This window comes from Colius striatus, chromosome 2 (genome assembly GCF_028858725.1).
Source record: "Colius striatus isolate bColStr4 chromosome 2, bColStr4.1.hap1, whole genome shotgun sequence".
Taxonomy (NCBI): Eukaryota; Metazoa; Chordata; class Aves; order Coliiformes; family Coliidae; genus Colius; species Colius striatus.
Genome location: NC_084760.1, coordinates 84,391,883 through 84,418,871, shown reverse-complemented (window position 1 = coordinate 84,418,871; position 26,989 = coordinate 84,391,883). Strand labels below are relative to the sequence as shown.

Below are 26,989 nucleotides of genomic sequence, written 5' to 3'. Positions count from 1 at the left end.
TGTCAGCTTCTTCAGTAGAGCTGGAGATTTCAGGTGTATCACCCCTTCAACTTTTTATGATTGTTCATTTGTGAAAGACAAAGAGCTGTATTATTGGAAATATTCACTGGCCCCGTGTTTTGCTCACGGTCATCAAAAAGAATCTGCTGCAAATGCGACAGCCACTAAATGACAGCCCTACATTTTGGCTTGCCTGATATTTGCAGTTGGAGATATTGCTTGTTTTGCAATGCTCTTGCAGTGAAAAGTTTAGTATTACCTTTTGTGCTACGAATTCTAAATTTCATCAGGAATTTCATGTTAAGATGCAGGTTACCACAGGAAACATTTTGAGTAGACAGGAGAGGTTACGATGTGGTGTTCACATTGACACTAGCCCAGAGCTGTGCACCACTTCCACGGGAGACAGCTTTCCCAGGCTTTCAGGCTTCACCTTTCGTACACATCATCCCCCCAGTATCCCCAGCCACACATCCCCAAATGCAAAACAGCCAAACTGAAGTAAAATGTTCCGGTTCAGCTGTACCATTTGCTGTGTGAGGCTGTGCCTCCCTCTGACCCCTGGATATCACTCAATACATCCTGGGATTTCAACAGCCTGTGCAGAAAACAACCCCATAGAACATAACTTAGGCTGTGGTTTCACAGGCCGTTCAAGTCAATATAAAGTTGCGCTGATGCTGAAAACAGAGGTCCGAGCTCTGCGTTACTCACATACTCCTGCCTTTGCTCGTGCTTTTGTTCCACAGCCACGAGGCCATGGGATGAGTCCAGATCAGAGCACTAATATAGCAGAAAACAAACTCCTGTCTTTTTAGAGCTAGCGTTCATTTGGATTGGCAAATTGCTGCATTCTTCATCCAATCTGACCTTTACAAAAAGTATGTGTTAACGCTGAATTCATGTCCTAAGGTTTACAGTGTGCTGTTCAACCCTCTTAACACAACAGCAGCACTCTGTATCGAATGCTCCCTGTTTAGGCTGCCGTGCTGCTTCTGCAACAGAGCCAAAAGGCATCCGACTCAAGAAACAATTTGTCCTCATGCAGGTGCAGGCACAAACCGACCCAGAGCTCAGCTGCCCCAGGGGGAGATCTCTAGGCCTTCCCTTCAACACACATCTGCCATTTCCACTGCCCTGCTGGGCAGCAGCGAGGCATCAGACCAGCTCACAGACCCTGCAGATGTGGGCAGACAGAGGCACCAGATCCCTCTTCTTCCTTCCCCATGCTCACTCATGGGAAGAGTAAATCACCACTCAATGCCATTAGCTGGATTACGGCCTCTACTAAAGAGTGGAAGTCAAATTTCAGATATGATGGTACTTATGAGAAGCAGAGCTGCACACACACCCTCCCAGCCAGCAAGAGCTCTAAGGCCACTGCAGGGGCCAATGCTACCATCCACAGCCAGCCAGCAAAGCTGGAACTTTGAAGTAATTAAAAATTAAAAAGGGTTATCAATGGAAGAACCAGAAGGTTTACATATGTATATGTGGACAGAAGGAAGCCTTAACAATCACAAAAGCCAGTTGTTAGTGCTCCTCTGCAATGAAGGAATTGGTTTCACACTGATATTCAGCTCCCTTTTCATACAGTACAGGGAATCCTTTCCTGACATTTAGGCACAGTTGAAGGCTAATCAAGATCTCATAAGTTACCAGGCCTCTTACTGTTATTGAATTTCCCTCCATTTCTTATCTTGAGTAGCTATTACAATTCCAGGTATTCAAGTGAATGTCATTCAGAAAAGATAAGGTAATAATCCATTGATACAAGACCCTCGTATTTAGATTTCAGCATATCCAGCTCCCTGTTTATGTTATTAACCATGGTAGAAAAAAAGGGGGGTTAAATTACCCTGTATTTCCTTCTCAGACAGTGTACAGAAAAGAAACTACTCAGCAGATGTCATCTACTCCTCTTAGCAACGGAGAGGAGATTTGTCAGTGTAATTTTGTCTGCTTTCCTCAGGAATGCAAATTTTAGGGGGTTCACCCCAAAATGCCTCCATTAACATGCCCATTATACCTCTCTGAAAGGCGAGATGAAATGACTCATATTTGTTTGACTAAGCTTTGAGATAAAACAAAAATCTTTTTAGAGACAAGGTCCTCTAGATCTCAAGGGATGAATCTCATTCTTCAGTATTAAATTCTTAACGTTAATAGAGGAATTAGACCTACAAATAAATGTTCTTTGGTACATATGCTGCAAAAAATGACACAACCTGCTAAATCTATGCCATCCGATAACAAGCATTTCCCTTCACATTCAGAGCTTCTCAGAAGACGCAAAGCCTTGCCACACAACTACTACTTGTTTTCCAGTAAACCAGACAAAATAACTATCTGTTTTCATACAGTGGCTTTAATTATGCCCTTTCTTGATTTGAACTTTCCCTTTCTTTCCCATCTTTTCAAGCAGCACGAGAAATACTCAAGGTCCACGTGAGTCATTTATAACCACCAATACAAAAACTCAGTTTTAAAATGGGCATAGCAAGAATTTTTCAAAGAACTGTGGAAATGTTTCTTCAAACTGAACAAAATGCACACCGGAAGCATAAGCCAATCTAGCAGCTTGGTGAGGAGATTTGTCTTCCATCACTCCTGCCAGGGCTCTATCCCTTCCTCCCCTACTCCCCTAATGCATTAACTCCTAGGCAGATGTGGTGGCAGTTGTCAAAGCAGCCACCTCTAGCCACCGTGGTGCAAGCTGTGAGCAGGGTGCCAGGGTGCTCAGCCAGGTTAGCAACCTAAATGGACTCAAGGGGTGGGTCAGGAAGGACCAGAGAGAAGGACAGTGGAGAAATTGTTCTCTTCTGGTGAAGGCAACCCGCAACATCACCTCAAGTATATCATTTTCATCTCAACCCTTCACTTAACTTCTTTAGCAGATGAGCACTTCTGGCTGTGATAATTCAGCATATTCCCTCCTCTCTCTGGGAAGGTACCAACCAGGTACAAGGCTGGCAGAAGGGACTACGTAACTACACCTCAGATGCAATGAAGTGGGCAGCCCAGTACCTTCACCTTAAACTACCAAGGAACTGAGTGATTAAGCTGAAGGGCCAGAAAGTGAAGTTTCAATGTCCACAGCTCATGTGCTTCCAAGGTCTGTAGGCTCTGCAGTCAAAACCTGAAATGTCCTATACTACCAATGACAGAACACTACTGCCTGAAGCTGTGTCAAGTAAGATTCATGTTTAAGGTCAGCAAGAAAAGACAGATCACACAATTAATAATATATAGTACAAGTTCCTTACTAGCAAAATAAAAAAAACCAAAAATACATCTGGATCATGAACAAGATTGAAACCTTGGGCCTTCTTTGAAAATGGGGTTGTCAGATACAGCCTTTAAAAAAAAATATAAATAAAATCCAAGCTGCACACCTAACAATGGGATGGGACAGGATGGGGACAGAAAAGGAGGTCTATCATTTCTTTTTAGAAGTAACTCAAGAGTTGCACTGGGACATTTACATGCTATTCTGGAAAAGGGCTCGGCCCTTGCCTGTGTGTTTAACCACTGAGTTATCTATTTGATGTGCTCTGCATTCAGCAACACGACAGGGAGGAGCCGGCAGCCTACCGGCTCCTCCAGTGGCCATGTGCTCTCTGTGCTGTACTCATACACTTGAACTGGGGGTAAATCTGGGGGTCACAGCGAAATCAGCTCATGCTTCAGCCGTGACGTGCGCTAAGCAAAGAGCAGCATTCCTGGGCTTGGCGGTACACTGCTGGGAGTATTTTCAGTAGTGTGCAATCCGTCCAGCTGTGTGCTGAATCGGGTTTGACTTTTGTATGAACTTGGGTCAGGCAGCAAGAAGCCCAGAGAAAGCAAAAGCTCCAGAGTTACTACGCACCCACTCTACCTGAAGAAGGCAAACTGAGGAAACCTGAACAAATAAAAAGCTCCCAAGAAACCAGGACTAGAGACTAAAAATCAAAAGTGCCGATTTGATACATTTGAAAACCCCTTTATGATCATTAACCATTAATTCCTATTTTAAGATCTAAACTGTTACACCTATTTCTACCCATTTAAGCCATTACTGCAATTTCTTTCAGATTATCCACCGAAGCAAGCATGCAAGACTGAGTCCTAACCAATAATTAGTAAAATCCCCATTTCCCAGATCCTCAAAGTCATTTTAAGTGCCCCAGCTATTAAAAAAAACCAGTAGAGACCTTAGAGCTCCTCCTCAGCTCTAAGCTCTTGAAGAAAACCAGTTTATTTTTACGCAAAGTTTGTCGATTTATTGCAAGGCATCAAGAAATTTCTGAATGGTCTGACCAGCTTTACATGCCTCACTGAATTTTGAAATGAAAGCAAGGGAACATTTGCTTGAATCAACAACATAAGTCACCAGTTTAAAGGTTAACACTTGATTGTGCAGCACAAGAAACAGACACTTATCTTCCCAGTTCAAGGACTTCTGGTTTTCTGAACAGCAGCACGTAACGCTGAAACAGACTGTTTTGTAGCACACTTTTGCAGAGACAGAAACCAAACAGGAGGCAGGACGGGTGGCCTCAGAGCATCGTTCACTTGGAGCAGGGCAGAGAGTGGCTCAGGCCCCGCTCTCCACACACACTGGCACACCACCAGCCACCAGGAGACACTGGTGGGCTGTCACCCATCCCGTCCTGGCTGCCTTTTTGACACAGACAACGCTGGCATTGACACCAGCGCAGTTGTTTCACGTGGGGTGGCTGCTGTAAAGCTTCCAGAGCTCTTCTTCCAGCCAGGAGACACCAAAGCCAAACTCGGCACCCTCTCTGAGACCCTGTTTGACCAATAGAAAACCACAAGAAAGATAAAAGTACAGCGTGTACAGATGTACAGATGGAGTACAGCTGCCACAGATAAGGGACATATAGCAATAAGCAAGGTCCTTACCCACTGTGGCAAGAAAAAGGTGGGCTTGGGAAGAGGTGGGCAAGGGACAGATGCCTAAAACGCAACCAGGAAAGAGAGAAAACGCAAAAGTAGGGACATGCACTCCTAATTAACACAGTTTGACAACTAAGTTTCACCATCCTGAAAATGAGTTAAGACATCAACTTAGATATCAGTCAAACCAACAGCTCCCAGCCATGGTATACACACCCAGGGATGCCCAGGGCAAAATTCAGCAGTGCTTAGTGCTACTGTGCAGGGCAGCACCAGGAGTAGCTTTTCCAGAAATCGGTTTGGGAATCAAAGGGAGTGATTCTGAGGCAAAAATGTCAGATCCATCCACTAAAAAGGTTAAAAAAAAGTGTGATGGCTGTAGCTGGCCTGTGTTGTCATACATTGCTTACGTTTGGTTTAATTTTAAACTGAAGAGTCAGTCCAAGGTTTGTTACACAAACATATGGCACCGGTATTACATTCTACCTTGTATTTATAGAAAGTACCGTGGCGGTCCAGGCAGCACAGAGATGCCATAATGTTAACAACATTTATTATTAGTATGACAAAAGAACAAAAATAAGTCATTAAAAATCATAATTTAAAGTTGAAGGGACCGATTGGAACATGGGACAGAAACGCAGTTACTAGCTAAAATTCCATCAGTACTAATGCACACGCAGCCCTCAGGCTGCCAAGTATTTTGTTATATAAATATGCCCTCAGAAAGGTAATTTGTTTAAAACCCAGGCCCCGAAAACTGATTAACACATTTAATGCTAGTCCAATTAACACCGAGGCCTGGGTGATAGAAGAGCATTGAGGCAGAAGTCCATCCGAGTTCCTGGGAGCGAAGAGGAACAAAGCTTTTGGGACAAAGGGTAAACCTTAATTATGCCTTTTTATTACCCAAATTGCCATTTCCTCCTCCTTACCCCAAACAAGGCAGGAAGGCTAATGGCATTCTCGTATATCCCCATAAATGATGCAATTGATAAATGCCATTACTAGATTTTTCCGCTCCAGCTGTTAACCTACAAGCAGCAAAGGGTTTGATCCTTTGCCCCTTTTATTCAAAAAAATAACTAGGGAAAAAAAAAAAAAAGGCAGGATCCAGTACCCAGCTTACAGCACTACTCCAGAACCTTCTGGAAGCATTTATTAGCTTTGGCTGCCGACCAGTGATTGCTGCAAGAGTGGACTGGAGCTGCGAAGCTGCAGTGCAAACTGGTTAATCTGTAGCTAAACGTATTTGTGACTGGGGGGGAGGAAACAGGTGGGTGGGGGGGGGATAGTGTTCAGCAAGAAACATTCAGTGCCTGGCAGACAGGGCTTCAACAGTTTGAAAGGTGACTTTTTTTTCCAAAAAAATTTTATTGGGAGAACTACAAAACATTTACAGTACAAAGTTTACAGTCTCACACAATTTGTAGTGAACTGACTCCCGAAAAATATATTACAACTCAAGTTGACTTATCCTTTAGTTACATTCAAAACATACTTCTGTTAAAGTAGTCCAAAAGAGTACATAGTGCTCAATCTGTACCTATGTACAAACAAAACTAAGCTACTGCTCATTCATCCACCGTCCAGGAAAGTTTTGGAAAACTCCTGACTTTCTACAAAAGGAAGGAAAAATAAAAATTACAAGTTTTGGAATTCAGTTAAACAAGATATGCTCATGTACTGTATAAAGTTCAGATCCAAAGATGGCCTCCATTCTTCTAAAATAAAGAGTGGCAACAAATTTTGCTGTAGTTAAAACCCATCCCTACATTCAAATTATCTCAAGCATTATGAAAAATACTTATTTGGTTGAGAGAGATTAAGGCAAGCATGGACCCTCGAGAAGGCACTGTGAGACATAATACTGGGACCCCTGATTATTGCTACATACTTTGAGACTAGGTCACAGTGTGATTGGTGGAGTCAGGCAACAAGAAACGCTTTTTGGTTACTTTAAAAGAAATTAAAAAAAGTCTGAATTCAATTTGCCACTTTTGAAGTCTGATTGCTAAGTCAGTCTTTTTTCTTTTTGTTATTGATGGTGTTTTGCTGCTTTTTTTTTTTCTGTCGTTTTCAACTTGGACGGGCTACAACCATTTACATTCTAAAAAAAAAACCCATAGAAAATTCCTCAAACTACTTCCACAGCATCGAGACCGATTTCTATAAAGAAACCATGCAATCTTTCAGATTTACGTAAACAAGGAAAGAAATTAATGAAATAAATATTACATACAATCTCTTAAATTAAGAATTTTACTCATTTACAATAAAATAACCAAGTGAAGTTACAAAAAGGCATATATTACTGTGAAAAGAACACACTCCACATTTCGCCGATTAATAATGGCAATCATAATTTAAACATAATAAAAGAATATATATCTATTGCTTTTCATCATACCCGATAAATACAGTATGAACAAATTACCAATGTATACTTTTCACAAGATAATAAATAAGTTAAATAGTTTCATATTGAGTTGTGTGCAGTGACTCATTCATGCAATCAACTCAAACAGCTAAAAAAAAAATTAAAAAAAAAAATCAGCAGTTATTCTCCAACAATTACACAAACTAAACTCAGTTGAGTGCTTCCAAATAAAGCAACAACAACAACAAAAAAAAATTGTTCTAAGCCAAACATCCACTAAGTGGTGGCAATGGAACCAATATTAAACTTTGGAATGAAGGTTTTAGCATTTGTTATAATAATAATATATAGATATATAAAAAAAAGAAGGTTGTTATCAAGGCATATTCTTGGCAGGATGTTGGATTTATCTTTTTTCTTTAAAAAAAAAAAGCTTATAGGTTTAGTACGTTCTGTGTTTTTATTTGAACTGGATTGAACGACAAAACTAGTTTGTAACTTTTTTTCTCATGTGTATCTGAAGGCTTGGAGGAGCTGGGCAGGCAGGACTTGCACTCCCCGGATTGTTTGCTGCTTTTTTTTCTGGTGGTGTCTTTTTCTAATGCTTTTTTTTCCTCTTTTCAAACACAGATGGAATGGCTGCTGCTGGTGCGTATCATAACTTGTCTCCAATGAACAACAAGAAAAACCCCAAAACAAAAAATCCCCTTCTTCCAAGGTCTCTCTATAAAAATAGGTTTGTTCAGTTCGTGTCGTTTGCCCTTTTGAAAGACGCTTTTTGTTCAGCTCTCGGTGTATATATAGATAGATAGATAGATATATTAAAAAAAAAAAGAAGAAAAGGATTCACTTTCTTCGCTCGGTAACTTACGTGCCTAGCAGCCGCAGGACCTACCCCTCCCCCGGCCCCCCTAGTCGTCGGAGATGGATAGGCGGCTGAAGATGGGCAGGCGGCGGCCCGAGTCCAGGCTGGGCGACTCGGAGCCGCTGAGGGAGCCGGAGCTGAGGGAGCCGCTCAGGTAGCTCTCCCGGTCGGAGAGAGAGTCCGGGGGGCTGGGCGGCGCGTCGAAGACGGGCGACTCGGAGAGGCGGCGGAGGGGCTGGAAGCTGAAGGGCGGCGAGGCGGGGGGTGGCGGGCAGCCCCCGCCGGGCGGCGGCGGCGGCGGCTGCTGCTGGCAGCGGTAGTAGGCGGCGGCGGCCGCGGCGGCGGCGGCGGCCGCGGCGAAGTTCTGGGTGTGGAGGGCGAGCGGAGCGATGAGGCTGCCCAGCTCCTGCCCCGAGAAGGCGAAGGCGTTGTTGGCGCAAGGCGGCGAGAGCAGCTCCTCGCAGTACGAGGCAGAAGCGGGCGGCGGCGGCGTGCGCGACCCGCCGGGGCTCTCCAGCAGGGCGGCGTCCAGGCGACCGCCGGGCGGCGGCGGCGGCGGGGCGGCGCTGTGCGGGTGCGGGTGGTGGTGGTGGTGGTGGGCGGAGAAGCCGGAGAAGCTCAGGCTGTGGTGCAGCTTGGGCCGCTCGCCGCCGCGCGGGTGCCCGAAGCCGCCGCCCCCGCCCAGCGGGTGGTCGCGGGGGGCGAAGGCGCGGAGGTCACCGGTGCTGCCGGCGGGGTGAGGGGGCGGGTGGTGCGGGTGGTGGTGCGAGCCCGCCGCGGCGGCGGCGGGGGGGGCGGCCGTGCCCCCCCCGGGCGCCGGGCGGCGCTCGTCGGCGTTGTGGATGAAGTGGCAGCGCGGGCCGTAGGGGCAGAAGCCGATAGTGTGGAAGGTGCGGCAGAGCTCGGTCTTGTACTTGGGGTGGCGGGTGAGGCTGCGCAGCTCGTGGAAGCCGTGGGCGAACTGGCACTTCTCGCCGTACTTGCAGGCGCCGCTCTCCTCGAAGGGGCGGCACAGCTCTGTCTTGTAGCGCGTGGAGTTGATGGGGGCCCCGCCGCCTCCGCCGGAGCCGCCCCCCTTGCCGGCCGCCGCCGCCTGCTGCTGCTGCTGGAGTTGCTGCATAAGGTGCTGGCTGCGCTCGCCGTTTTCGCTGAAGGAGCGGTCCCGGAACTTGTTTTCCTTGTTGAGCAGGGCCGTGGGGCTGCTGCTGCCGCCGCCGCCTCCTCCGGAGCCCGTCTCCTTCAAGCTAGCGAACGAGGAAGAAGAAGACGAGGAGGAGGTGGAAGAAGAGCTGGAGCCGGTAGGGCTAGGGAACTTGGAACCGCCGGCCAGCGCCGGCAGGTTGCTGGTCGAGTGCCGCCGCAGGAAGCCCGGCGCGAAGCTAGAACTAGGGGGGGTCACCGGCGTCCCCACGGCCTTCTTGTCCAGCATGCTGCTGAGGTTGGTCAGGGACTTCTCTGTCTGCCGAGGGGAGAGGACGGGAAGGAGGGGGCGGGGGAGACAGGGAGCGGGAGAAAGAGAGAGAGTGTTGCAGGGTGACCGCCAGCCCATCGCCGCTGCGGCTCGCGCGGGCGCCCCACTCCGCCGCCCAGGCGGGCGCACCGCGGCAGTCGGGGCGGGGGTCGAGCCGCCCAGTCGGCCCCGCTTAAGTGCCAGGGCGAGCGAGGCAGAGCCGGGGAGAATCCCCCTCTGCAGGCTTTGCCAGGCGCCCAACTTTCAAAAAGTTTTTCTCGGCAGCGCGCGCGCGCGCCTGCAGAGTGCCTCGGCGCCCCGCAACTCCAGCTGACAGCCCCCTCCCCAAGAAGCCCGTGGCGGGGGCGCAGCTCGCCCCGCTGCGGCTCGCTGCCTTGCATCAGCCGCCCCGCAGCGGGGCCTGCGCCGCCTTAACCCGGCCAGCTGTCATGCGGCGACCAGCCCGCAGCGCCAGCCAGCCAGTCGCGCGGCCCATCCAGGGCGGGCGCGGGCCTCCGGTCCCGCCGGGATCCGTGCCCCGGGCCCCAGCAGCCCGGAGCGCCGTTCTGCAAACCGCGGCACCGGCCCGGCAGCCCAGGCCGCGTTTGGGGAACCACGCTTCTCCCTACCTTGCACAAGAAGTCAATGTCGTAGAAGGCGGATAAAAGTGTCGTCGACATTTCTAGATCCTGTAATGGTCGGAAATACAGGAAGGACCGAAAGATCCCGCTCTCCTCGGAGGGTTTGGAAAAGCCACGACTAGATAGGAAGGGGTTGTTTGCTTGAGATCCGAAATGGTCCCGTCTCCTTCCCGGCTGGGCGGGCGGGACGGCGGGTGCCGGGCCGAGGCGGCGACGGCGGCTGCACAGCAGCGAGCGAACTGCGAGAACTCAGCGGCACCCCGCGCCGCCCCCATATAAACGCCGCCGCCGCGGCCCGCGGGGGCGGTGCCCTGCGCCGCCCGCCCCGCGCTGCCCGCCGGGCCCGCCCCGCCCCGCCTCTGCCGGCCGGGCCGCCCCAACTTTTGCAGAAGGCCGGGAACGGCGGGACGGGTTGGTGGGGAGATAGTCTCGCTGTGCTGCCCGCCCTCAGCGCTCCTTCATAACCCAGTACCCCCGAGCCAAGTGCGTTCGCGGCGGGGCAGCGCGGGCGGGACGACCAGATGGCGCTCCCGGCGCCTTACGGGCCCGGCCTACGCTGAGCGGCCCTTCTCCGCACCCCTTTCCAGCCACCGCCGCAGCCCCGTCCCTCAGGGCAGCAGCGGAGGCGGGCGCGCAGCGCCGGGGACACCTCTTCCTCCCGCCCCACCGAAAATAAACTTTTGCCACGTAATTGGTTTGAAACAAAGGTCGGGCCCGCGCTGCCCCGGGGTGGACGGCAGGCCGGCGGTTGGGCACGGGCTGCGCGACCCGCCGCTTCTCCCTTCTTTTGGGGAGTTTGGGTCTGTGGTCCTTTTTTCTGTTAGGAGTTTGTGAGAGGTTGGCGGGCAGGCACGGAGGACAGGCAGCGTTACCACTGCAGCGGTCGGCGTGATACGCGACACTCACCCCCTCCCCGCACCCCTCCCACGCCTCCCTCCCACGCTTACCCCCTACACACTTCACCCCCCGCCGCGGCCCGGCAGCCCCAAGGTCTTATGACCCGCCGGGCTGCGCCAGCCTTTTGCCGAGCCCCGCCGCCGCCCTCGCCAGCCACGCCGGGAGCCCTCCCGCCGGGTTGCTTCACCACCCCCGGGACCAGGGCGAAGGCAGCGGCGGGTCCTTGGCGGCAGGTCTCCTTCCCCGGACCGGTGGCAGACTGCTGGCTAAGGCCGGCCGGGAACCGCCGTGTAAAACACACACCCCCCTCATGCCGATAAGGCTGCGCAAACACGACGTGGGAAAGGCGGCGGAGGCAGCGGCTCTGTACTCCCCGTTCCCTCCCGCGTTTTCTCAGCCGGGGGACAAATGGGAAGGGGAAAAGGAAAGGACGTGTAAAGTTTTATTGCTTTTAAAGCCAGCAGAGGCGTTTGATCCTCTTTAGCTTCCGAACCGGGATGTCAGACCCTGGATATCCAAGGGTGCAAATCTGACCACGTCAGCAGGAGCCCTGTACTTTGAAAACGCATTTGCAAAGGAAAGCAACTTGCGGGAAGGGGGCAGGGGGGGAGGCGGCTAATAGCACCCTTCGAGTCGGGTTTTCACACTCAGCCTACCCGCCGCCATGCTGCTCGCGCTTCCATTTGGTTCCCCTCCTCCTCCCCCGAGGCCGCGGCGGGGGGGCAGCAGGCGGGACCCGCCAGGCGCACCCCCGGCAGCCCGGGCCCGGCTGCTGCGCGGAGAGGCCGCCTGTGACCCACGGGAAAAAGGAGATCGGCTGTCAAGCTAGGGCCGCGCGTCCCTACAGACACCGACAACGCGCCGGGAAAAACGAGAAGCTGGGGAATAAAAAGCCCAAACCTCGCTTCGTCCTGTACCCAAGCATTTCGCTTAGACAACTCCCCCTGTCGCCGGTCGCTTTGAGAAGCAAGCGGCCAGCCCCGCTCCAGGCCCGGCCTCGCCCTCACCCCGGCAGCAGCCTCGCACGGCGGGCGGGAGGGGCCGGGCCCGACCGGGGCGGGCGCCAGCGCCGAGGCGGCTGCGCAGGGCTCGGCTTCCCCCTAGTGCCGATTCGCCTCCCGCGGGCGTGCTGGGACAGATAGAGATCCCTTCTATCTTTTCCTGCTCCTGGCCCGAGAGGGGCTGACAGTTCCTGGACGAGCAACAAGGCGCTGCGCCTTGGACAGGGAGTAAACGCGGGCGCATGCCCGAACCACCGGCCACCGTTTCTCACAACCTCCTCCCCGCCCCACTCGGGTTCGCTTGCGTACAGACCCAAGATCAAACTCACTCCAGGCATTTCTGTGATAAAAAGCTCCCTTTCAGAGCAGGCCCAGCAACTCGGCAGTGAACCCAGCAAACAGCGTTGGACAATAACCGTACAAGGAGCGATGTGTTATCGTCGTTTGCAGGAATACTTTGATAAACTGACTTTGATCAAACACATGGCAGATAAGTACTCCAGCATCAGGTTTTGTTAACCTTCTTCTGCAATTGCTGCCTAAGAGTTTAAAGGTTCTCGATTGAGTAGTTATACAGTAACTCAAGTCACTAGCAGTGTCTGGTGAAATGTAGGTCTGCTGATAAAAATTTTATTTGCTCTCTATAAACGAAGGCACAATGACAGAGGTTTCAGCTGCATTTTGAAACCATAAGGAAGAGACCGAGTTTTCCAGCTATTTGGCTTACCGATTAACCAAGTCCTCAAGGCTTCACATAGTTACTTAAGTTTTACGGTCACTCTGCATCTACTACTATGCTGTTACCTGCCTCCATTTATCCATTTTTTGGATACTGAATATATACATGGATATGCGTTTTTAATTCTACCCAATAAAAAACCCTAAAGTGCCAATGTTTCTAGGAAGTCTTACACTAACTAGACACATGCAAGGTCATGCAACCATACTGTAATTCTGATACCACTACACAAAGTTCTGTTTGTTTTCTAAAACAAAAGCTGTTGCTACACTAGTTCAACAGTGTTGGAAAGGTGTGGCAAACCCAACAGCTGTGAATTAAGAGTGACTTCCAGACACAGCCTGGGCTGTTCTTTTCCTGGGGAGCGCCAAACAGATGCAAACACCTTAACTTTTAGCTTAACTCCCAGCATGGGCTTGTTAGGTCCGGTATAACTTGAGTTCCGCGGAGTGTCTCTTCACTGCAGGTTCCAGCGTTTCCCTTGTGCCTGCTGAAGTCCCACATTTCACTGTAAATTACTTACGTAAAATACTCCTGAACCCTGGAAACTTAAAGACAAAGGTTTAAAGAGCTGTAAGCTGAATTTGTTGGGATTTTTTCAGTAGCAACTTTGTCTTGTGCCGTTTTCAGGTGTCCACTAAACCTAATCCACAAATTTATCTCGATTTATAGATTCTATGTAAACTCGAGAAGCTGGAAGCCACTGGCTATCGGGAACCGCAGCACCCAGCTAGGGTGAGCGGCGCGGGTTGCCCGGGTGAGCTGCTTCCAGGCCCTATGGCGAGGCGAAGGCGTGCCGCGGCGAGCGAGGCCAGGACGGCGGGCCGTGGCACGAAGGGGTCCCGAGCTGGGCCGGGCGTGTACGGCGGTGCTGCAGCGCCACCTGCTGGGCGGGCGCCGCCGCACGCGGAGATCCCGTCGCGGCACGGCGCCGGAGCCCGGCTCGTCGAGATTCCGACAAAACTGTGCTAAAACGCAACTGCGTGAGGGGACTGAAAGCCAGCAGTGGGTTACCGGACAGGTTGCCCTTCCAAGGAGACTGAAATAACAGCGTACACCGAGGCACGCTTTTGTTTTGGCTGTGCACAGCTTTGCCACAGCCAAACATGAAGTCACAGCCTGTGGCAAAAGGAACGTTAACATACCCTTTTTAAAGTAAATATTTATTTTCAATGTCTCATTTTCATATTGAAATGCAATTTCAGTTCCCAGAAACAAGCGTTTGCAAAGCACAACAAACATTTTTCTGTGTTTCGGTGACTGTTGAGCACTCAGTTATCTTCCCCACAGCTGCCTCACCTCAGCACTAGTGAAAATCTCCTAAAAGCTGCCATCCAAGATCACACTAACTCCACTGAGCACTTGCTCTACTGAGCAGGCATATTTTCCAAAACTGCTTGCAGAACAAGGTGTTTTGAAGTAAAGATGAAACTGTTTTGTTCACCATGGAACGGCTGCTTTGTTTTGAACACAGCAGACTTCATTTTAGACCAACAGTATAAAAGTAGTTTATACTTTAAAAAAGTAGATTTACAGTAAAAAAAAGAGTCACGCAGAATTCTTCACTGCTGATGTTTCTATGTGCAAAAAAGAGTTACAACCAAAGTGAGAATCCTTGCCTTCCTCCAGAGGAAAATGCAGTAAAATTTAAAGTCTTGTCGAAAAAACATCATGAAGCCAAGGTTTACTTTCTTTTCAAAATACTTAAATTTTAAAAATACCCCATTAATTTAATAACTACCATTGTACATCTTGAACGGAGAGGAAAAAAAACCCCACAAACAACTTTTTCTTAGTATTAAAATACAAGAGGTAAAAATGTGAGATAAAACATAACACAACTACAGGTGGCCTGCACCTGGATGAATGGAAAATATTCTTTAGCTGCTTTACTTCCTACAGTAGCTATAATAAACCATGCTCAGCTGAGTGAAATTAGCAAATGCATTTAAAAGAAACAGTGTCTCACATCACATCTGACCAAAAAAAAAAATAATGGACTCATATATAAAAGATGTGGGTTGTACCTGAATATTGAATAGTTTGTTGCAGGTTTACCAGAGTAATTATAGCAACCTCTTATTCCTCCAACATCGTTAGAATTCGGTAATGTCCTATCCAGTAATGTCTGCGCAGCTTCCTGAGGATGAACTTTTCATAAACTTACTTTTCCAGAGTTTCATTTTTGCTGAAGTCATCAGACTTCAGCAGATTTAGTATTTTAAGGTAGACCGATATTCTCTCATTTTGAATGGCCAATCTTGAAAATTCCACAGTTTTGGAAAATTCTGGAGCTGGAGGTAGTGCTCTAAGGTGGTGTCCAACGAGCTGGGCTTGTTCCAGTGCTATTCTTGATAGTCGATCAAGTTCTCTGTGATCTGCTAAAGTTAGATGAGTCAGCGATATAAGCTGTAAAAGGTGCTTACTAAGTTGCCTGACGTGAGTCAACTTCTCTGCCCAAAAATTTACTTCCCCTTTATCAAACAGGTAATCATCTTCTTCCTTTAGAAAAACAATGAAAGAAGATTAATAGAATAATAACAATAGAGGCTGCTATAGAACAGCTTCTTTTCATACAAAAGGTAAAAAATTCATACCATTTTTCAAAAACTTCAGAAAACCTTCAAGATATTTTTTTTACCTTAAAAAATCAGGCAGTTATGGTTTAACTCTTGGGAAATGGTGCAAGTAAATAGTAGTCCTAATCCTTAACATGTGCTTGCCTTAGCCTGTGAAACTGTCTTATGTTTCACAAAGACCTCTCTGTAACCAGTATGGTAATTTGCTATATCATGGAGCTTTTTTAGTGGATTAAATGAAAAAGGGAAATTGTATCAGTCAGTGAAACATCAGAAAGACATACCTAAAGCATAGGCTTAAGAAAAGATTCATAATACATTTCATGGGTCATATTAATTGTCAACAAACTTCTCAAAGATGTAGCTGCTCCTGTTCCTTCCAGTGTACCATCAAGCATTACTTTTACAGTCTTTTCAGAACAGAGAGCAGTGTGCTATACAGCATTAGGTTTTACAGAACCAGCATGGCAAAGGGGTTTTTTTTTACTTAGTAATCCTTCTGAAGATAGTGACAGATGTGAATGAGGCTGTTCGGTAAATTTGTGCCACTTTCATACGACTGGTTCTGCATGGCACACCAAAGATTTAAATGCCATTTCTGGAAAAGCCATCAGTTGGCAGAGCACTGTTTTTGAGTGCCCAATGTGCCTGGAATCCACAGCAGCAGTTAAATTAAAAGCAAGCCTCAAAACGTTCGAGTCAACAATGACTTGTTAAGTAGCTACTGATTTATTTCAATGCTTGCTTGTTCGTATCTCTGATTTTATGGTGATATTGGCAGGAAAAAGACATCAAACTCCACTCTGATTCTAAACACTGTCCATGTGCATTTTCTAAAAAAACTGTAAACCAACTAATCATAGAATTATTATGGTTGGAAAAGACCTTTAAGATCATCAAGTCCAACCACCAACCTCACACTGCCAGGCCCATCACTAAATTATGTCTCTGAGCACCTCCTCTATGATCTTTTAAATATCTCTAGGGTTGGTGACTCCACCACCTCCCTGGGCAGCCCACTCAGGCCTCATCAGATGAGATACTTCATCATATTCCGACCAAAAGACTGCAGAAATCTCAACATGAGATAGCAACTGGCTGTTAAAATTACCAGCGCTGAGGTCTCCGAGTCTCTCTTGGGATCTCTGTCTTCCAGCAGCCATCCCAGCAGGATGGGGACACCGCCATGGACCTCCCCCCACTGCAGGAGCAGCTCACATAGTATGCCAAACGCCAGATCCAAGGCCATCGGAGCATTCACTATCCTAAGTGAAAACTCTGTCGAGAGAAAACACGCGTAACAACGTGTAGCACGACCACAAGCATTTTTAAATAAAATCAGCACAAAAATGATTTCTTGAAAAACAAATGCTGAACTTACACAAACACATTTAGAATGATGAATTACACTGCAAATAAGTTAGACGAATGTTTACTTGTGTGCCACTTGGGGCCTTTTCTCAATTCCCAAATAATACACGAACCAAGTTAAAACTGCTGATACTTAATATTTTTTTCCTGCCCATGTAGTGACATTCATTAATTTGGGTTTAAATATACAAAGATCTCTGTTAGAAATATCTCCAGAGACAGTCTTGACACTATTACATGGTGACTATTTTTGCAAAACTGCAGCTATGCCTTGATCTAATTTGTTTCCACTGGAACTCAAAACCTACAGAACATTATACGTTTTTCAAAAAGCTGGGATATAAAATGAATCATCATTTGGTGTGCAATTTACAAGGTATACACACACCCATACACACACATGTGAGAGAGATAAAACAAGGAAGATAGGCTTAGAGAAGATGTTAAAGAAGGGTAAGGCAGACACTGTTTATACAGTACCATCACAGAGATACATTTATACAGGTTTTGCTGTCATGCCAGAACTGTACACAAAGGTATCATCCACACCGTATTTCTTCCCTAACTTCCCCACTGCTCTCATTTGGGCAGTTGTTGTTTTAACTGTGTGGTTTCTAGGGCTGCCCTCAATAATGGAGTACATTAAAAAGTCAGAAGCCTGGTTTGCATGAGAACTCCAACAACAGTGTTCACCGCTACAAGTTTCATCACTGCTAACATTACTGCAATTTTTCTTTTTAATGGGGATGCAGCAAGAGGACCAGAGGAGGAGAGATGATGAACAAGCCCCTGTAAAAGCCCTATTACTAGAAATTGGATTTTTGACAAAATTCACCTTTGTCCATTGTCACCAGCAAATAAAAAGAGTTCACTAAAAGGTCTTTTAAGTAGTGACATCATAAGGACATGTCATTCTTGAAGGCTGTCTTTTACAAGCAGACAACACGGCAGAGTCATAATTACTTGGTAAAAAAATCCCTACAGAGATGGAAGGCAGACCTTACTTTTTGTGTCTGAGTGTATTGAAGTATTTCCCCTGAAGGAAAATGATTCTTGATGTGAAAGGGACATAGGAGCGCTGCCAAGGCCTGTCCTTCACAACCCTCATGCAGAGCTGCGGCCTGGGCCTCTCTTCTGTGACACCTCCTGAGGCTTCATGCCAGCTGCAGGTTTTCTAGAGTATGTTGGCAGAGCAGAGAAATGTGCAGCAAAATGCCAGGACTAGGCAAATACAAGAATAAGGAAGCACAGGAAACAACTAAGGGCAAACCAGATCGATGGAAAGATAGGTATGTGGTATCTGACAGACCAGGCAATGTACTGAAGATACTGGAGAGGATGAATTAGTATTTGAGACCATGAGAACAAAGGACTGTAATAAGGAAGGGAGTGAAGGAGAAAGAACAGATGGTCCCCTCTTTATCTTGGAGTTAGATGAGGGTAAATGGAAATCTCCTTGAACAAGCAACAGGAAGGCAGGCAGGCAGTCTCCTGGTGACACTAATAACGTTACATATGCGGTTTGTCTCTGCTAGACAGTAAAATCCAATGTTCAAGACCATTTTCTTCATGCCAGGACTTATCACTGTATCAGGACATCCCTCAGCTTTGTCCATGAGAGACAGCTTGCAGGGGTGTAGTACAACATTCCCATACCATTTAATTTAATTAAATTGGTGTGTTTAGGTATTGTTTTTGCTGATGTTTCTTTTAGGACTTCTCCACCCCCTCCCCTTTCTTAAACTTGCTTTCCCTCTTGTGATGCTCTACTTGGTACCAGTCTGATACTCTTAAAACAATGGGTAGAATGGTTGTCCTCTGTTTTGATTTGTTAGGCTCAGGTAGAAAACACAGGTTCATTCAAGTGCCATGGGGACCTCAGAAAATAACTGGCAATCCTCAGAGCTGGAAGAATAGAAACAAAGATGGAATGCAGGGTTCTGAGCCTGAAACAAACATCCTGGTTACACAGGCTTAGAAAACACAACATTTCAAACCCAGGTCTTTCGAATTCTCATGATCCTTCAGAATTTTACAGATTATTACCAAAACACCTATGGCTGTCTACATTTATATAACATCTCTTTCTTGTGTCACTTTACTTGATTTAAATACTTAGCAAATTAAGTGATTCTGGGAGCTAAAAATCAAACATGTTATTTCCCACTGCTCTCTTCCCAAAGTTTTAGCTGTTGCTTCAGAGGACTGATTATAGATACAATTGCTGACATTTGAAGTATCTGTCATTTTCTGGGGCCTTTTTTCCCTTTTAAGATTTAGACTTAAGTATATATATGATGATCTTCTCTTTATGAATGAGAACACTGAACTACTGAGAAACGCATCAAAACGTACGTTGAGGCCTCTAATTCTGTTATTACATGAACATGCTGAAAACCACCAAGAGGTGGCAAAACAAGTAATGCTTAGACTGAACTTGCTTGCTAGCAGTTTTTCAACAGTGTGACTCAGAAGAAAAGGCAGTTCTGTGGTCACATACCATGGCAGTCTTGTAGGGAATCCTTGTGTCGCAACAAAGGAAATGGTAAGTTGTTGGTTTGGTCTTGGCTTGTTTTTTCAAAGAAGACACGAGAAAATAAGTACAAGAAAAACATATAAAGGAGGCCGAACACAGGGGAAAAACATGAAGACTCTCAACACCACTCTGAACCAACCCAAAAGATGCCACTATCCTTCTGTGAACTGTAGACACCCCTTAACTGATCAGCTAAACTCATGCATCAGTCCTGACATTGAGACCAAAGAAAGACAAAGCAACATCACTTTGATAAAGCTGAAATTCAGGCTTCAAAAATTTGGGTAAGAGCCTGCCTACCTTGGGTTTTGTGCTAGAGAAGCTAGCACAGTGGCCTTCTGGTACTTGTGGTGTTGACACAGATTCAATAACAAATCAAACTCTGGCAGATGAAGAATTTTCACTTGCACCTGTGCACCCCATACCATCCTCTACTGAAGAGCATCTAGAGTGGCTCCATGGTTTCTGAATCACTTCCTCAGCTGCTGTTTACTTACTGAGTGTAGTGATATTAACTGACTTTGATACTGGTTCACAAATTTGTTGCTAGAATAGTTAAAGATTGGATTTGGGGAGTGCCACAAGGACAACAAAGAGATGGAGCAAGTATTCAAAAAGGTCATATCAATTCCCTAAGCTTGAAGAGCTGAAGTAATACCAGATAAATAACAGCGAGCAAAGTTGCATCCATACCCGTGATTCAATAGTAAAAAACACTTTCAGATGGGAAGATGTTCTGTTGCTCTAAAAATAACAGCAATGGATGCTGTAAGAACTTACAGAACCTTTTAAGATACCCAAAAAGGAGTATGCCTTCTAAAAATAAGCATATGTGTCTTCACTGATGTATTAACTGTTTACAAGAACTACTCCTTACATCATCATTTGCCTGCAAAACTGGGCTGATCTTCAAGAAGCCACATATTACACATGATGCGGCGTTCATGACTCACGCTATGACTTCAGAAAGTGGTCTGAGCAAGCTGGAAGTTCACCAGAGACAAGGAAGGTGGCTCTCTTCTCTCCATAGCCCCCTCAGGTTATGGGCTCCTGATGCATACCTCCAGACAGCTCAGGCACTTTGCTGATTACCTGGTAAATTAATGCTCAGAATAGCAGAATATGAATTTGGCTGTGTGGGTTCTTCTGCTCGGCTGGCAAGCTGAGCTGGTTACTCTGCAGTGAGACTTGGTACAGCTGGGAGCTGGGGCAGGGAAGATCACAGGGCAGCAAGGGGAGGGAAAGAGCCCCAAGGGAGAGCAAGACCTCCCTGTTCAGCAGGCTGTCAGCTCAGGTCAGCTATAATCCAAAACTTCCGCATCACAGTCATGTAAACAAAATACTAAGAGAGATGATTCAAATGACTGAGTATTAATAGCCTTTCATAATGTAGAGTAACTATTTAAAGTAACTGAGTAAAAAAATTTCGAATGTCAGATCTCTGGAAGTCACTGCCATGGGAACTAAACTGGTAGAAACTGAACCTGAAGCTATTACCAAACACTGAAAATACAGCAGTGCTCCTACCACAACAGTTCAACAGACTATCAAAACTGTGTTAAAATTACCCTTTTTTTTTCATTTCTAATATGTTCCAATATGCAAAAACATCACCAGCAAGACAAGCGCCTGACTACATAAGCCACTATAGGGGCTGAAATACAAAAAATTCTCTATGCCTTAAACAAGTAGTTACAAGCAGAAGAATTAATACTACTCCTTGAAATGAAAAACAAAAGATAAGAATCAGGCACTGCATGCTTTTTTCATTTTGAGGAATTGAATTTTCATAAAGGGAAAGGAGTTAAGTACCGCAGTGTTTTAGTCTTTGTGAATCCACCCACATAAAAATTAGACCTCCCACATACACATTCATATACTCTAAAAGCTTTGATCGCGCCAGATGTAAATATTTCTTCTAGTAGCCTATTACATGTTCTCCAGCTATACAATTGTCCTCTGTTAAAGCCTCAGTGATATTATGGGGATGTGTTAAGAGCATGTACACAGATTTTAAGGACAGTCATGATAAAATATAGGCAAAATGGAAAAGCAGAACATGTTCCTTGCCTAACAACAGCATTTGGCAGTTGGTTTTATACTGGAAATTGTTAGCTAATTATAGATCAAAGAGCAATGAAATTTTTGTACATGTCTGCTGTGCTCAGGACAAACATAAAGAGAAGTTAAACTGCAAGGAAGCATAGTGTACCAGTCCTGAGAGAAAGTCTCACAAAGAACAGTGCAGCAAGGAAAACATATCGGGTAAGTTCTCCAACTGAAATTACACTAAGTATTTTAGGTAGACCAGGTATACTCTAAATTGGTAAAATATTTTGAACTTTTTTCACAAAGTGCTGCCTACCTAGGTATAAACGTGCCCTGAATCACTATCAGTAGAGTACCTCGTAACACCCTGGTAAAGTAGGGTAGTATTCCTGCTTCAGAGACAAGCACAGACATTTAAATCAACAAAGCTCACTGAATGATTGCTTTACAAAACTGGAGATTTATCTCAGGATTTCAAGCAAGAGATCATTCCTAGCCAAATGATGGCAGATCCAGCATCAGAGTCACTAATACCTGTAACATTAGATTTGCAAGAGGAAAATTTCATTTACTGACTCGCTAATCACTTTTTGTTGCATCAAAGGTTTTCTTCTTTTTAGTGTTAAGTACTAATCAGATTTGCCCCTCTTCTTGACATATCAAATATAAGAAATCTCTGAGAGGCATTAATGCTGTGTTTATGTGTGCACAGGCTTCACAAAACTTAAACAGCCTCGCAATTTAAAAAATAAAAAGAAATCCCACTGGCCCAACCTGAGGGCTACATAAGCTGGTAAATAAAGTGAGGTTAGAGACTGAACTTCTTACATTGAAATAACCTGCTTATATGTTCTGCTTTGAGCTAGACAGGAATTATGCAACTCGGCAGCAAGGCAACACAGAGATGTCTTGCCACCAGAAAAAACAACAGGACAGAAGAAAAGCAGTAGCAGTAGATAGAAAGTAAAATGGTGCCCATACCCAGTCAGTCTCCACAAATAATATTACAGAGCTACCATATTTCTGGGCACTAAGATTAACAAGGACAACTCAGTAGTAAAACAAGAGAAAAGAAATGCAGAAATGGTAACCCGTTGCATCCGGCTGGTTGGCAGATGGCTCTTGAAAGCGTGCTTATTCATTGCACTATGTCAATTTTAAGTTACAATCGTCAAACTTTCCACTTTTTAAAATAACCATTTATGTAAAATCTAATATATAAGCAGATTCCTTTTTATAGTGTTTCATAAAATCAAAGGCGATTAGATCATTTCTATCCTCTCGAGAAAGAGCATTCCCTAGATGACGTTACAGCTACTTCATCTGTTTTCCATTTCCCTGCCGGAGTCTGTTTTATAGCCGTGCTTTTCCAGGATGACTTTCAAAAAGAGGCCCTTCCTGACATCACGCAACACGATGTCAAAACACAACACGATTACAAAACAAACTAATCAAAAGTAATTTCTTAATAGTTGCAGTCTCCGAGGAGAGTGGCAGTGATCCTGCTCTCTCAGCTTCGACTTTGATTATAAACAGATCTGAGTTAATAACATCTCTGATTGTGACAGAAACTTACAGCTCAGGGCTGAGCAGAAAATTAAAGTTCCTTCTTAAACAAAAAAAAAGCACACACGTATTCATCGTTTTTTAAAGTCCTTTTTTGGAATGTGAATGGAACAATATTTTTCAACTCAATAACAAGTGTGGGTTTTCTTCTTTTAAAATCTATATATAAGCATACATAAGCTTTTCCCGTGAAAGCCATACCTCCTGTACACAAAGGGGTTTATTACAAAACAACCACAGCTCACAGGTCTGACAGAGGAAATGAGCTTTTGGACATTACCACTTGCATTATTGCTTTTGCAGAACCTTCCCCCAAAGCTATGGTCTATTTTAAGCAACAAAAAAACCCAATACCCCCTGCATAACCTCACAGAACCTAATGTTCTCCTTTTGAAAAGGTAAAAAAACGTTGTTCAGCTAATTGTTTAAAACCCTGCCAATGAGAACATACGTTCTTTAACTCAAATTACGTAATTATTGGAAAAATGAAGATAAGTACTCAATTTCAAAATTAGCATCACTAGAAGTAAATGTATGACTGAAGACTGTTGTTGTTGGCCTACTCCAACTAAGGAACTTTTTGCGTAGCACCGAGGATTAGAGAACGTGAATGAGATGTAAGTTACAGCTCTGCTGCAGGAACACAGGAGATGAATTAATTTGTGTTATCATAGCTCGAATTTCAGAATAATATCTGGAGAATGGTGATGAAAGGTTTGTTATTTAAGGGATAAAGGCATATGGAAAGGGTGAGTAATCAATACAGAAGACTGCACACAAAATTCCTTTCCTCCACAATACCTGTGAAACAATATGATTTGGGCAGAACACTTCAATATATAAAAGCTGTTTTTAAAGCAGTACTAGAAAGGCAGGCCTTCCTTCATTGCTATGGAGTCACAGCCACGACCATCACAGCTTGCATAAGAAGCCTATCGTGACCTGAAAGCTGCTGTCCTGTTTACTCACTTGCAATTAAAACACTGATAAGAAAAAAAACATTTACTAGATTATTCACATTACTTAACATTTACCACTTTCAGACTTCAGTGCTGAGCACATGCAATTATTTTTCATCTATTATTTCTTAATTTTCATGAGTATAGCTCATAACCTTTACATAAGGGTGCTACTGTGTAATTAATAGAGCTAAATGAAGCGCTGTCAGTAAATAATCAGTAGCCAGTCTTTGATGGATAAGCTGATTCTAATTCAGTCCATTCATTTTCAACTTTAATTACTGGCATTGTATTCTACAAAGCAAATGGTCCCTTCATCCATGTGATGATCTAACATTGTGTAAGTGGGCTAAGAACAACTTGTCAAGTGTTGATATAAATTTGGGAATACAAAGTAAAGAGTCACAGTGATCATACATTCTTTATATAAAGTAGTTCTTTACAAAGATGCAAGTAATATGAAGTTCCCATTGCAAAAGCCACTGATTTAACAAGTACCATACACACCAATAAACCTTAATAAGACAATTAGGAGTTTTGATGCAGTAGTTCTCTCCCCCTTTTCTTTAATTAAACCAATTGATCTGAATTGCAAAGCATATGTGTGACCTGATCTGGAGGGGGCTTGCTTTAGCATGGGGGTTGGACTAGATGATCTCTAAAGGTCTCTTCTAACTCCTACCATTCTGTGATTTTTTTGCAAGACACAAATAAAGGCACAAAAATGGTATGTACTTCTATGTGAGTACTGATGCAACACTATACTTAGCGGTTTTTCTTACTACAACCCTTGTTCTACAAGCATGCTTGTCACAGCTGGTGACAACTACTAAACAAACTCTTCACTTTTGAAATACTGGAATTTGGAACAAAAGTAGATTATTTGAAAAATTTCTAGTAAACATATAACAATTTGAACTACTCAAGGCCACTTAGGTTATAATATGCTTTGATCTTGCTCCAAGTTTTCTCCTGAATGGTAGTTTACATTGTTATATCTCATTCAGGAGTTCTGCTCTAAAGGGTGGGGCAAAGGAAAGTTGCAGATTCCTGCATGCTGTGGGTGTTGAGCAGAGAAGACTCTTGCTAATTTACTTCAAAACATCTGATTCAGGTGTATGTGCAGGTTACTGAATGCAGATATTTTTGAGCACAACAGCAAAAAGGAACTTGGGAACCTCGGCAACTCAGTCTTCTTATTTATTCTGATACCTTATAATGAAATAGTACAGGGAGAGACTTTTTAAGATTGTTTTTTAGTTAATTTTTATCTTTGTTTCATATAATTTATGAAAATGGGTGACATTCGAAATTAACTGACTACAAAATTGTTCTTACGGAAAGTGCCATAAATCCTTTGTATAATAACTTACGTCAAAAAGGTTCATGATACATTCTCTGCTTCTTTACTGGTTGATTTTCTAAACCCATTTCCTCAGCATGTAAGAGCATATATTTAAAGAGCAAGACCCCACAGAAACTGTTCACTATACGAACACTTGATGGAAAACCACCCTCTTACGTCAAAAACTTCCAGTACAGTCCATATCATATGTCTTATTCAGATGTTGTCTAAGAGATAAAGCTTACGTGTAGAGAATGGCTCACATAATTTTTATGGTTTTGCTGACACATATGTACACAAATACACATCATAAATATACCTTTAAGTTTTCAAACACACTGCAATGTTAGAAACTACCGCAACCACAAAACATTGACACTGCAAGAGTATTAGTAACAAAGGACTGAGAGGACTTTTTCCTTTTTCCCTTTCCCTGTCGAGATCCAAATGCCTTCTAATACCTGTTGCAATTTGTTTTCCATGTGGTGTAGTATGATCTGTTGTTACAAAGTTTCTGACATTCCAATGAAAAATGTCAGCCTGACTCTGGAGCTGTGATCTACAGACAGGCGGATGCTCAGTGATTACAGACCATTCAGGGGCAGTTCTCCTGTAGATGTCTAACAGATAAATTAAGTGCAGCTGCAAGCCTCAGTCCAGAACAAAAAATACTCATCTCAGAAAAATTTTTCAAGAGCATATTCAATCCATGAGGGAACTATTTGCTGTTCACAATGGGAAGAAGTTGCACCAATGATTTCACTTGAGAGTGAGTTGATTTCTGGGCTTTCTTTCAGAAATACTCTGAAATGAGAGGAAGCGTATATATTCCCCACTGTAATACCACAAGTTTTGTTCACAGCAAAGCCTTGCTGATCCTAGCATGGCAGAGGCATTTCTAGCATCATGACTCAGAGTGTCTTCCCAAGATGACGTTCAACATTTCATATTAAAGCAAGAAGCTCACCTTTTTTCTTTCATACAGCTCTTGCCTCTCCAGTGATTTGTGGATTTTGCACAAATCTACAAAAGGGCACTTCCCTTTACATGGACAGATCCACACCTCTTTAGAAATCCTCTGGTTTATTTATCTCTCTTACTGAAGCACCTGAGGCTCTAGCATTTCCATACAGCTGTCATTTAAACGCATTACAGCTGGGTCAAGACTTGCTAGGAAACTTCTAGATGTCGTCAGTGCATCCACTAGAAAGGCCTAAGTGAGTGACTTGGATGGTATGTCTTTATCCCAGACATCTGTGGAGTGGCTACCTGCAACTCCATCAGATATAATACCATTTTGGAGGCCTTGGCACAATCAAGTGTATCAATAAATCGTAATGTGGTTTGTAGTAGTTACTTTGAGGCCTTATTTCAAGTAAATGTATGGGAGGAGTAGGAGCTGCTTAGTCTTGCCTATAATATGAACATATACACAGAGTGTTTGATAAATATTATTGAATTAATAATCAGAGTTCTTCAATAGAAAGTCTAACATAGGTATCAATATACCTGTCTAATATAAACTATATGTTTACCTTTTCCATTTCGTTCAAACTCCTTTGAGGAGCTGGTTTGTGTCTTTTCAACTGAGAAGGAACTAAGATAAGTGCTGTGAGTGCTGCCCTCAATCTACTGATATGCTGGATATAAGTGCCCCTTGAACAAGTTACCACAAAATGGAAAACATTTGTGTCTCTCAGATTAATGCAGAC

At 44.9% G+C, this 26,989-nt stretch overlaps 2 protein-coding genes and 1 long non-coding RNA gene across 4 annotated transcripts in view; all 3 read right to left on the bottom strand.

The window, feature by feature from the left end:
* Positions 1-6,253: 6,253 nt before the first annotated feature.
* ZFP36L2 (ZFP36 ring finger protein like 2) lies at positions 6,254-10,512 on the bottom strand. Its single transcript, XM_061991339.1, has 2 exons — positions 10,224-10,512; positions 6,254-9,603 (listed from the first exon to the last, which is right to left on the bottom strand). Exons 1-2 carry the CDS (start codon positions 10,272-10,274, stop codon positions 8,191-8,193), a joined length of 1,464 nt encoding a protein of 487 aa, XP_061847323.1. The 5' UTR covers positions 10,275-10,512; the 3' UTR covers positions 6,254-8,190.
* Positions 10,513-11,505: 993 nt separating this feature from the next.
* Positions 11,506-12,320, bottom strand: LOC133624923 (uncharacterized). The gene is made up of 2 exons (XR_009818193.1): positions 12,033-12,320; positions 11,506-11,921 (listed from the first exon to the last, which is right to left on the bottom strand). It is a non-coding gene; the product is annotated as an uncharacterized LOC133624923 (long non-coding RNA).
* A 1,699-nt stretch (positions 12,321-14,019) lies between these two features.
* Positions 14,020-26,989, bottom strand: part of THADA (THADA armadillo repeat containing) — a 167,090-nt gene continuing 154,120 nt past the window's right edge. For both annotated transcript variants that reach the window (XM_061991338.1, XM_061991337.1), the window contains 2 exons: positions 16,563-16,729; positions 14,020-15,374 (listed from right to left, as the gene is read on the bottom strand). In XM_061991338.1, coding sequence (XP_061847322.1) covers positions 15,036-15,374; positions 16,563-16,729 — 506 coding nt within the window. In that variant the 3' untranslated portion in view covers positions 14,020-15,035. The remainder of the gene's footprint in view (positions 15,375-16,562; positions 16,730-26,989) is intronic.

Bases quoted from the DNA above. Each gene is read 5' to 3' on its own strand.
- ZFP36L2 (XM_061991339.1), bottom strand. From the start codon at position 10,274: ATGTCGACGACACTTTTATCCGCCTTCTACGACATTGACTTCTTGTGC. The intron at 9,604-10,223 runs GTAGGGAGAAGC...TCCCCTCGGCAG, and splicing joins ACATTGACTTCTTGTGCAAG to ACAGAGAAGTCCCTGACCAA.